This window comes from Micropterus dolomieu, linkage group LG23, assembly GCF_021292245.1.
Source record: "Micropterus dolomieu isolate WLL.071019.BEF.003 ecotype Adirondacks linkage group LG23, ASM2129224v1, whole genome shotgun sequence".
Classification (NCBI taxonomy): Eukaryota; Metazoa; Chordata; class Actinopteri; order Centrarchiformes; family Centrarchidae; genus Micropterus; species Micropterus dolomieu.
This window is the reverse complement of record NC_060172.1, coordinates 1,386,014-1,398,452: the sequence shown is the minus strand read 5'-3', so window position 1 is coordinate 1,398,452 and position 12,439 is coordinate 1,386,014. Positions and strand designations below refer to the sequence as shown.

The window sequence follows — 12,439 nt, the reverse complement described above, 5'->3', positions numbered from 1 at the left end:
ATGCGGGGGATTTTTTACTGCAAAGCCTGAGAGATCAGTAAATGTTGGGACATTTAGGAACATTCTGCATTTCACTGATTATTGCTATTAGTATCATATTTGGCATTAACCCTGTTAGAAAAATCAACTGCTCTTCTGTGCTCAGTTATTTTAAAATTGTCTTTAAAAGTTATATGTGTTAATTTATTAATTCACTGGCAGTGTCTGTCCCCAGCTCTGCAGCAGGCGCCCCTCCGGGTCCCCGGCTGCAGCGCCCCCCTGCTGGGCAGCATGGAGCCCGGAGCAGGCCGGCTGCCTCTCCAGGTGCTGGGAGAGAACGAGGCGCTGCAGCAGTTCTTCAGCGGTGAGCTTCTCAATACTACATGTCATCTGCTTATATTAGTTATTCTGCTCAACATAACCGACCCGTATAAGCTTTTATTTGTCATAACTTTAAAACATGTTGATGAGAAGAATAATGAATATTCTTAGACCTGATTGCATGGAAAGTACTTTGTAGACTTAAGTTTACATATTTGGTTATTTTTCAAAAAAGCCAGCACAGACAGAATCACTGGCTGAATTTCAGCAGCTTCTTAAGGAGCTGAAATGTTTTTCAATGAGGCCATTCAACGTTTCCAGGACTCCTTCAGAAGGTAATATAGGTTCTACTTGGCCTTGAAGAAGTTATATTGTTCCTGAGGAGGATCCAAGAATCGCTCAAGAGTCATGTGGAGTCCAGGAGGTTCCAATTGTTTCTTAAAGTAAATTCTAGGATCATTGAGGAGGCTCAAGTGGTCCTTCAGGTACAGGTAGTTGTTGTTGGTCCTTGAAGAGAACCGTCCAAGAGTCCATTAGTAGGTCCAAATCAGTGGATCAAATGGTCCTCCTTGGGGAAATTTAACTAATTCTAGTGGTCCTTGAGGGAGACATTCCAGGAGGTCTTGAGAAAGTTCAAAAGGCCCTAAAGGTAGTTCTAGTGGTCCTGGAGAAGATCCTTTAACTGGTTCTTGTTAGAGCGGTCCCTATGGATGTTCCAGGAATCCTAAAGGAGGTTCTTCTGGTCCTTAAAAATGGTTGAGGAGTTCATCAGGAGATTCAAGTGGTCCTTGACGTGGTTCCAAGGGTTGTAGAGGCAGATATTTTGACCCTCGAGGAGGTACAAGGTTCCAGGGATCCTTGCAGAATTTCAGGGTTCTGTGGCATCGTAAGGAGTTTTAAGTTTTCCTTGTTTCTGGTGGTATTCTGGTAAAGACATTAAAGTTGTCCATACAGTAGTGCTAGCGGTCCTTGAGGAAAAAGGGTTGTCGTGTTTTTGGGGAGGTTTAGTAGGTCCTTAACAAGGTTCCAGGGGTCCTTGAATTCATACAGCTAGTTCTACAAAGCTGAGTCTGAAGCATTCTGATTGGAGATTCACTCTACTATTTCTGACCACTGTTAACTCTATATACTCTGTATTCATTCACGTTTTAGTTATTTCTCTGTCTATATCTGTACATAAATCATACACCGGGGTGGCTGTGGCTTAGATGTGGAGTGGTCATCCACTGATCAGAAGGTCGGTGTTTCAATCCATGGCTCCTACAGTCTGTGTGTCAAAGTGCATGAATTTATGTGCAAACGGGTGAAAGTTGACTCATAGTTTAAAGCAACTTTATGAGCGTTATCACTTTTTAAATGTCTCCTGTGATACAAACTCTCCCCCTGATTGTTAGCATTATCTACACATTCAGTATGTCATCTTTTTCCTTATCTTCATCTGGCCATTACAGTCAAGAACTATTGATTACTGTGTGTGTGTGTGTGTGTGTGTGTGTGCAGGTCAGGATGTGAGTGGCGTGTTGGACAGCTCAGTCGCTGTGGATACAAGCATCCTGGAGCAGTACCTCAGCAATGACATGGACCCCAACAGCTTGTAAGATTCACACCCACACATACTGTCATTTTGGGGACATTGCATAGACTAACATTAACATATAGACTATAAACTAAAAGTACATAATACATAATACTGCAAAATTAAGAACAGAACAGTACCATGAAAACGTACCTAGTTACTTTCCTGTACTGGCAAAAGGTCCAGCGAGAGTAGGAGTTTTGTTTTATAATAATAAAGAGGGAATAAAGTATAGTAATGAAACATAACATACGTGTGAATTAAGAAAAACAACTAGTAGAAGAGGGAGTAAGAGCAGTGGCAGCTGTGTCATCCTCATTCCTGGACACACATACTGTTACATAACACACACAAACAGCATTGACCTAGTTGGTTATCAGAACCAGGAGCTTTCATCACAAACAATATACCGTTAAAACACTGCATAAAACACCAAAAACACTTTCCACCGCACAAAATAAAAAAAATATAAAAAGTAAGGCTTTATATGAAAAACTGCAATTTGCCATTCAACAGAAATTATTACAAAATTTCTCCACAAAACTGGGAGAAACAGTAAAACAAAGGTCTTCCAGAAATTCCACTACACTGCAATGTGTTAACATGTCTCCATGTTTTTTCCCAGCATGCTTCCTGAGTCTCCTCCTGACTCAAGCTCGGAGGCCTGTTCACCTGCACAGATACCAGGTACTGTTCACTACGTTTACATCAAGAAGAGTTTTAATGGAATAATTAACAAGGTGGTATTCTGCTTTTTGGCTTTTCCCTCTCCTTTATTGAGTTATAAACCTTGTTGTTCCTGTGATGTAGAGACAGAGCTCAGTTAAAACTTTATAGATGAAAGATACTTTTGTTACAGATTAATAACTCACCACTCTGAAACTCTCGCTCCAGTCCATGTTGCCAAGCTGGTCGGCAACATGTACAGCTGAATCAAAGCTGTTTACCGGCTTCTCAATGACCCGCCGTTCTCTGCTTCTGATTGGCTGGTAGTCCTTAACTAGGAACTGCGCATCTGCAACTCCGAACAAAGCTAATTTATAGACAAGATGTATCACTCCATAGCTAAAACAAAGCGTTCAATAGGGTGAAGAGAGGAGCTGCAGCGATGTGCTGTATGAAAAAACATATAGTGTTTTTTGAAAATGAAACCATGTAAATCTGTTCTGGTACAACCAATAAATAAACCTGAACCTGAAAATGAGCATAATACCACCTCTTTAAATCGAAAAATGTTTTTGAAGTTGGTTTTTAACGTGTAGATGAAAAAACTTCAGTTGTCTGGACTTTAGCAGTCAGGGACATTACTCTCATCCTGTGGTGGTAAGATACCACAGGATGCTGTAGAGCTGGGAATTTTGACATTGGGGTCTATGGGAATTGACTTGCTTTTGGAACCAGCCTCAAGTTACCATTTCAATTTTTGCCACTTGATTCTTCAGGTTCTTGAGGTTGATGCTTGGTGCTAGCCAGCCAAAGTAGCTCACCAAGCCAGATCGCTTGATACCCTAGCAACCAGTAAGCTAACTAAGTCACTACCCAGACAGTAGGTTAACACAGTTCATGCGGCACATTTCTTTTGTGTAGCGTTTTCACCCCAACCAAGCAGAGTTAACGTTAAATGGTGCAACACAGCTAACATGTTTGCTTCTTCCATTTTGGCTCGCTGGTTCCCTTTAAAGTTCAGCACTATCAACATGGATTAGAATTTGTCAGTGGCTTAAATTCACATATCAAAGTGTACTAAAGTTAAACCATACATGAAACTTCACAAAAATGTACTTCTTAATGCCTCTCTGAGTAAATCTAAGGATGAAAACAAATCAATTCAGCGCCTGCAGTTAGTCCAAAATGCTGCTGCCCGCCTCCTGACAGGAAGAGGAGGACAAGAAGAGGGACCACATTACACCTGTGTTGCGCTCCCTCCACTGGCTTCCTGTTCATTACAGGATTGACTTTACAATCTTACTTTTAACTCTTAAATGCCTTAATGGATTGGCTCCATTGTACTTAACAGAGCTTCTTCATGTTCATACTCCAGCTAATGCTGAGATCCGCCAATCTCCTCCTCCTGGATGCACCCAGAAGCAGACTTAAAACCAGAGGCGATCGAGCCTTTAGTGTAGCTGCCCCTAACCTGTGGAACAACCTGCCAGTCCAGATCAGAACTGCCTCAACTCTCGAACGTTTTAAATCACTGTTAAAAACGCATCTCTTTTCTTTGGCATTTCCTTCGAGTTAAGTCTGTTATTATTCTTGGCAATTTTAATTTCACTATATATCGTATACTGGATATTATAATGTTTTATTGCTGTACTTTTACTGCATAAGTAGTGTCTCTTTGTTGTATTTTAACCTGTGAAGCACCTTGGTCAAACTTGGTTGTTTTAAGTGTGCTATATAAATAAAATTGATATTGATATTGATTGATATTGAAAACAAGGAACTTACTTGAAATGAACTGAATTCTGTCCAAACTTTTGCTATATTGGTGGTGTGCTAACACACAAAAAGGAGGGCTGACTTATTTTGTCCTGATATTTTGTACTTCATCTGATTGACAGACCTCCACTATGAGCCGCCCTATTGGTCCAACCAGCTTACCAACCAGGAAGTGTTCCAGCCAGCACAACGGCCTGCCCCCTCTTCGTCCTGTCTCTTTAAGGATCGAGGCTGTGCCACTGCCCACGCTGAGATGCTGACCCATGATCAGCTCCGCCATTTGGGCCTCACTAACACTTACCTCAAGCCTGGGGCCTCACCTGCACCACCTGCTCTACCTGCCCCCCTGTGCCAGCACACACACCACTCACCTGAACACATACACTACCTGACTCCTGAGAGCTGTTTACAGGTTTACACCCCTCCTCCACTTCCTTCCCCACCACTGCCCACCTCGAACAGCTATGCCACACCCTGCACTGGTCCCGGCCTTGTGCCAAATTTAGTCACACCCCCTTCAATCTGTCTGCTGGGCTCCACCTCAACACTACACACCAGGTAAGCTGACCTTCAGCAGTGTCAGTTTTGTAACTTATAAGCCTAGTTCACACGACACGATTTTAAGCACGATTTGCATCTGCATGTCGAGGTATCGCGAATGCCAGACAGATATCTAGCATGCTGAATATCTGGAGCTGTCAGCGACTCCACATCCTGTGATGTGAAAAGGGTCGTCACTGGCAGTGATTGTCGCAAATGAGCTACAGCCAATGAGAGAGCAAGGAATGCACAGACAATCCCTGCACCCATATTCTTTGTCATTACGTTTTTGCAAGTTTTATCAGAACAAATAACAAATCATTGCACAAACAGCTTGCACCGCTTGTATCTTCCGTACATCCATTTTCAAATAAACAACTCCTGTTTCGCATGTAGTCAATATCCATGTCACTTCTTGCATGGGTTATCTTGACAAAACGCTGTCCAGTGATTATCTATATATTCAGTATGTCATGTCCTTCTCCTTCAGGTGAGTATTCTGTGATCCTCTGTCGCTGATCAGTCACAAAGTGTGAACACCACACACAATTCTCCCCATTAGAAAACAGCAATGTAGTCTGAACAGCACAGCGATCTGCCAACATTGGCATCCAATCACAACCATCCATCCATCGTCAACCACTTATCCTGCGTACAGGGTCGCAGGTGACTGGTTTGTCCAATTCATAATGGGACAAGAGTTAACTGATGTATTTTGTACACAGTTTAGCCTTGAATGTAATTAGTAAAACCAATTCTGCCATTAACTAGTAGCCAGTGAAGGGACTGCACTTTCTCAAATTTGTTAAGATCCTTGCGGCCGCATTTTGGAATAATAGTAGTCAGGAAAGGGAATTCTGACTTGGAATTATAGTAGTCTAAACAGGATAAAATAAAAGCATGGTTAACCTTCTTCAAGTCAGCAGAGGGAAGCAGAAACGTCCCAATATATTTTCAAAGAGAGAAAGCAGGACTGTACAACCTTCTTGAGTTAAGCATCAAACATGAGGTCAGAGTCAAATAGGGACTCCCAGATGGTAGAGGTTGATCGCTGATTGATAGACTGCAAAAGTTATTATGGATCAGAAGGAAGGAGAGTTGAATACTGAACAATTTGATGTGATGATTAAGCTGCAGGAAAGTGATGGACATTCAGCACAGAAAATATACAGTGGAGTGTTGTCTGCATAAAAATGTACTTTGATAATATATTTGCAAAAAATGTCTCAAAGAGCACCCATGTGAAAAGAAAACAATAGTAAGACTAAAACTAAGTGTGCCTTGTGGCACTCTAAAGGTTAGATGGGCAGTGTAGGATAAAGCATTACCAAAAGCAAGGGAGAATGTTCTATTGTTGAGGTAAGATTGGAACCAAAGTAGAACGATATCAGAGAAGCCTACCCACATCTGCAGTCCAGTAGTAACAAAACTGTTTAGCCACCAGCATCAGACAGAACCAGGAGATCATTAATGATGCTTAGGGTAGTGTTGTTCATTACCAGGGAATTAAAATTATTTAAAACTATTATGTAAAATTAGCTTTCAGATGAGCAAAGTTATCGCAATTTAACTGTAGTGACAAACAAATAAAATGGTCAGTGATTTGCTATTTGTTCTGAGTTGTCTGTCTCCTCCTGCTTTAGTTCCCCAGACAGTAAAAAGAGGAGGAGATCTGAGTCTGAGGAACCATCAGCAGGAATTGAGGATTCCTGCAGTGAAGGTGATGGGATTCGTGGTGGCAGTGTAGGGCACGGTGTAGGTGGTGGTGGACTGAGTGTGGGATCCAACCAGCTGTTAACTTGGGATCAGTACAGACCAGAACATTGGAGCACTTTGTATGACAGCAGCTCACAGACACTGTGAGTACAGAACCAGCTGAATCAGTGTTTTTATCAGTGTATTTTAAATCTGGCCAGCCACTGACCTGTCTTGCTGGACAGATCACTAACCTTACACCAAGCACCTACACCTACACAAGGAGTTCAATTTCCAGCTTCCTTTTCTAGGTCTCTTCCTGCCTACCACGTAGACACAGATAAAGGCTTCATCTACTCTGTAGCTGACGAAGCCTTCGTCTGCCAGAAGAAGAACCACTTCCAGGTCACTGTTCACATTGGCATGACAGCAGAGCCGCAATACGTGAGAACGCCCAATGGGCCGCAGAAGGTCGACCACTTCCAGATAAAAGTGTTCGGGGTCAAGGTGTGTACAAGACTCTCCAACCAAATACAGGGAATAAGTGTGAATCCTCCTCATTACATAGACATTAATGAATTAAGCTTAGTTATGCTAAGTTTTGCCTAAAAAGTTGTGGGTCCATTGCAGAGATTGGTCCAGGACATCTTAGATTAGCATAAACACTGGAAGCAGGGGGAAATGGCTAGCATAGAAGCAGTTAGCATTATAGATATTTGCTGACTAACAACTGCTTGGAGCAGCGACTGCACACAGATTTTTAAAAGTCCTGACCTCAGTGGGGTTGACAGTTGGAAGTCTACAGTCAACAAAATGTAACCGACCCTGGGACGGACTGGCGACTTGCTGGCACTTTTACATCTACAAAATGTTTTCCCAAAAATGAGCCGCTTCAGTTGACAGCTGAATGTTGTGGAATACACAACAAGCAGGGGACGTTCAGTATTTTCTCTGTGTGATACCGGTATGTCTCACTCCTCACAGCTGGAATCTCCAAGCCACCAGGTGACCATTGAGCAGTCTCAGCCCAACCGCAGCAAGAAGCCCTTCCATCCTGTCAGGTAGACAACAGACAAAGCATCTCTACATCATCAGTTGCACCAGCTGTTTAGTCTAAGTTAAGTCCAACCATACCCTAGTTTAATACAATTTGGGACAGTCCTGGAGCTGTGTACAAAGTTTGGGGAAGCGGCCGGTCGCAGTCAGTGGTTTGGACTTTGATATGGCTTATCAGAAACTCTCTATTTTCAGTTTTCTATAAGTAATACATTTAAATAATTTGCAAAAGAACAAATAAATCTTTTAAAAACAATAAATAATGATTCTCCAGGGTCAGTCTGCCCGGCGGCAAAATTACGAAGGTAACGCTTGGCCGACTGCACTTCAGCGAGACGACTGCCAACAACATGAGGAAGAAAGGCAAACCCAACCCTGACCAGAGGTGTGTGAGTGAGTATGTGAATTAATGAACAACAGTCAGAGCTAAATGCTAATTGTGTGTTTGTTTGTAGATATTTTCAGATGGTGGTTGGTCTGTACGCTGCAGTGGGCAGAGAGGAGACATTCCTCCTCACAGCTCTGGTGTCGGAGAGAATCATCGTCAGGGTATTAACACAGAAAACCAATGACCTACAACAAATTTGAACCACTGTCACAAACACTCACATATCTGTGTCTTATTTATATTACTCATCATCTCATCAATCCCTCTGCAGGCTTCTAACCCAGGTCAGTTTGAGATGGACGGGGACGTCCTGTGGCAGCGCGGGGCAGTGCAGGACGCTGTGGTCTGTCAAGGCCGAGTGGGCATCAACACAGACTCCCCTGATGAGGCATTAGTTGTCTGCGGCAACGCCAAGGTGATGGGCGCCGTCATGCAGCCGTCCGACCTCCGCGCCAAGGAAAACATACAGGAGGTAAGACAATGACATATCATTTAAAAACATCACAGGAAATTAAAAACACTTCATTAAATATGGCATTGGATGATTGAGATCTAGCACCAACGAGAAGTGATGCTCCATCACTCAGCAATGGTCATCTTGTAATTATATGGATGACAGATTGTTATAAGTTAATCATTTGCAGCAATTAACCACATCCACTAACTAATTTCCTGGAGGAAGCCCTGCCTACTCTTGGAAAACCTGATCACCAAAATTATTTGTATCAATCTCACAATATCTAATTGAACTGCAAAATCCTTTTTTTTGCCAAGTTAGTGAAGTAATGAGTGTGATGAACATTTCACATTGAATTATTGCTGAATTTTAAGGGTACATTGTGTGGAATTCTTCCCCCTCCAATAACAATATTCAGTTATTATTGGTTATTTCACTTACAATTGATTCAAATTTCTGCACTTAATCATTAAATTCCTTAAAATGTCCTCATCTGTTTGCTCGTCAGGTCGACTCTGAGCAGCAGTTGAAGAGAATCACTCAGATGAGAATCGTTGAGTTCGATTATAAACCAGAGTTTGCCTCCACCATGGGAATAGACCACACTCACCAGACAGGTAACAAGCCACATTATTATACACTATGGGCCAGATTTACTAAAGGTTTGCGCGTAAAAACGTGTGCAAACTTGATATCACCAGCAAATTAGCACGTAAGCTGATCTACTAACGGTGTGCACGCAGAATGACGTCTTTAAAAAGCGCAAGATAGCACCTGTTGTTCATTTACTACTTTTGCCTTAATGAATAGGCAATTTGGGGCGTAACATGCAAATACATTTATTTACTACAGGCAATGTGATCTACCAAGCCTAAATGCTATTTCACGTGAGTGCAACAGCCTCTGGATTTTATACATTTGAAAGGAAGGTGCAAACCGGCAAGTGTTGCACAGAGATGGCTGCTGTTATTGTTTCCAGAAGGAGACATAATGAAAGAAGACATGGAGAAATTAGCAATAGCTTATTAGATAAATGTATTGAAATACAATTATTTTATTTTATTTATTCGATTAACTATATGAATAGATTTTTTTTGTATTTTCCTTTAGCTTTGGCGATACTGTTCTATTAACACTTGTGCCAAGGAAGCAAATTTCGTTTTGACCGGTGTTCCGTCGATTTATGCTACCTATCGAGATGTGCTACTTAGCAGTTCTGCGCATGCGTATGACCCACAAGCGTGGTTTGTTTTCCAGGTGTGCTGTCCCAAGTCCTTAGTGCAGTCTCAGGCAGGATGTGCAGGTACAGATGTTTTCCACACTCGAGACGCACTGAACGAAACAAACCAAGGTTTTTATGCGGTGGCTGCTTTCCCTCCCGACTCTCCAAGGCGGAAACATTAAACATTACCCTCATTTCAATACTCCCACCTCCATTGTTTTTCTCCTGTTGTCATCGACGCAATAATTCTTAGTAAATCACCCATAACAGGTACCAAAATTACACGTGCAATATTTTAGAATGCACACACTCTTTATTCGGGATGTTAGTAAATCAGGCCCTATATATCATAATATTGACACTGCAGTTTATTTGTTATACTAGGTGTGTGTGAATGTATTATAATAACAGTGTCACATTATATTTCAGGTATAATAGCTCAGGAGGTGAAGGAGCTGCTGCCGTCAGCGGTGAAGGAGGTCGGAGACGTCAGCTGTTCTGACGGAGAAAAGATTCCTAACTTTCTCATGGTGGACAAGGTAATCTCTTCTCCCCTCCCATCTCCCATCTTTGGTTAATGTTTATGCAAATTTATGACGTTTACAATTCACCTAAATGTGGAATACTTTTTCAAACATCAAATGTTCTTAAAAATCATCACATAACTCTTATTATAGAAAATCCAAAATATTTAATGTGCATTGATATGAAGCAGAGGATGTTTTGCATTTTTAGCATGATTAATGACTTGAAACAAATTGCTGCTCAATGTATTTTCTTATGAAAGGTTTCTTTTATCAGAGTGAAACTCAAAATATTTTGGTGCTTTCTGTCCATCAGTCAACAGCTTCAGCTCCTTAGCCACAGGCATCCTACCAATCCTCATGGAATTTGATGTTGAATATGAAGATTATCATCATTGTTAGACCTCTTTTCCAGCAGGAGAAAATCTCCCTTGTATAGAATCTGTATTTCCTCTGATTCCCTCCTCTTCCTTCTCCTTTAGGAGCAGATCTTCATGGAGAACGTGGGGGCGGTGCAGCAACTGTCAAAGCTCACCGACAACCTGGACACACGAATCAAAGAGCTGGAGGTCTGGAACGGCCGACTGGCAAAACTGAAGAGCCTGACAGGCAGCCTGCGCTCCACCGGGTAACTTTATCCATTCAGCTATTTATTCATTCTCCTCTAAACATATATATCACCATTTACAGGGGTGGACAAAAGGTCATTTATAGTCAGAAAATCATGGCTACATATCTCGTACTTTGGACCTTTAATCAAGCTGCAAGCGAACATCCACCTAAAAAAATTATATAAATTATATTTGAAGTGCTTTTCACATATCTCAAAGACAATTAAAATACAGAAAACAAACAAAAAACACATGAATGAATTAAATGTCAAGATCCGTCAGTCAACATGCTGAATAGTTTGGTCCTTTATACTTCAATACAGCCAATGTTCTGTCTTTAAACTTTGTGGCTGGGACTGTGAGCTAATATGTCAGCAAATATCAATATTACAATAATATTATTGTTACAATATTGATCATTTGACATCTGAGAATATAATGTTAGGCCAAAATAATTTTCAACTATCTACTAACACAGATTTTGACAGATTTGTGAACAATATTTGAGTGAAACAGAGTTCTCTCCATGTTGGAGGTTGCAGGAGGGAGCTGAGCACACAACTGTACTTCAAGCACCACTGCATCTGTAACTCATCTAACTCGAATAATTTATTTAAAATGATGCATTTGTCCTTTCTCAGTAACAATGAAACAGCAGAACCCCATAATCTCTGTGTGTGAGTGCATTTCAGGTCAAAATGTACAGTATACAAAAACGCCATGGAAAAGTACTGAACACACCCTGTGTGTGTGTGTTGCATAATAGCAGCATTACTGTGTTATCAGTGAATCAATGCCAACCACAGTTCAAGGACAATCGAGTTGCTAAAGGCTAGTGTCTGTTTGGCCTTAAAAGACCAGAATACTTTGCAGCTACAAGAAAGAATAAACTGACCAATTTCTGTTCTGTGGTTTGTGAACCTTGTCTGTGGCTTGTTGAAAGGTATTGTGGGAAATGTAGACAGTGGCTGACTGAAGCAGAACGCCACGAGGCCGGTTGAAGGACCTAGAGGATGGAAAGAGTCTTAAAAGTGTTGATAAATTATTTCTACAATTTTTTTGTGTGTAAAGCTATTCACAAAACATTATTTTTGAACGAGTTAAATTGTAGTAATTTATATTCTATCATGTTTGAGCCTCATGTGTCTCTAATAGTGAATGAGCTTACTGGCTCCCTGCATTGATGCAATATAGCTGTTAATGAAAATACTGTGAGCCAGGTTCAGGTGTGATGAAGGCTTAAATGATATTTAAGCCTTCATCAGTCTTAACCAGAGCTATCTATGAGTTGTACTCTAATCTGTGCCAGTAAGTCTCGTAAACATTCTTAGAAGATTCAACCTTGCCATACTCCCAGAGAACACCGATATCAGCCTGACGCCTGAGCTTCTGTCTCTACCTTATCAATCTTACTGTCGTCATCCTAACAAGGACAGATACATGAAGGAAAAAACTGGAACTGGAAGGTTCAATGAACACTTGTGGCCCCGAAGAAATATTTTATATGCAATAGCAACTGTTTTCATTAAATATGTGCTGCTGATGATTTATCTTCCCATTTGCTGGACTGTTTGTTTGACTTTTTCTGCCTTGGAAAGGGTGGATCACATTTGTAAAGAAAAATCCAC

General features: G+C 41.3%; 1 protein-coding gene across 1 annotated transcript in view; it reads left to right on the top strand.

The window, feature by feature from the left end:
- The first annotated feature begins 264 nt into the window (after nt 1–264).
- The window catches only part of LOC123962972 (myelin regulatory factor-like protein), a 31,349-nt gene continuing 19,174 nt past the window's right edge, over nt 265–12,439 (top strand). The window contains exons 1-13 of the mRNA XM_046039486.1: nt 265–343; nt 1,801–1,894; nt 2,502–2,563; nt 4,441–4,876; nt 6,502–6,717; nt 6,865–7,060; nt 7,538–7,614; nt 7,884–7,994; nt 8,065–8,158; nt 8,269–8,469; nt 8,963–9,071; nt 10,106–10,215; nt 10,683–10,828. Coding sequence (XP_045895442.1) covers nt 271–343; nt 1,801–1,894; nt 2,502–2,563; nt 4,441–4,876; nt 6,502–6,717; nt 6,865–7,060; nt 7,538–7,614; nt 7,884–7,994; nt 8,065–8,158; nt 8,269–8,469; nt 8,963–9,071; nt 10,106–10,215; nt 10,683–10,828 — 1,925 coding nt within the window. The 5' untranslated portion in view covers nt 265–270. The remainder of the gene's footprint in view (nt 344–1,800; nt 1,895–2,501; nt 2,564–4,440; nt 4,877–6,501; nt 6,718–6,864; nt 7,061–7,537; nt 7,615–7,883; nt 7,995–8,064; nt 8,159–8,268; nt 8,470–8,962; nt 9,072–10,105; nt 10,216–10,682; nt 10,829–12,439) is intronic.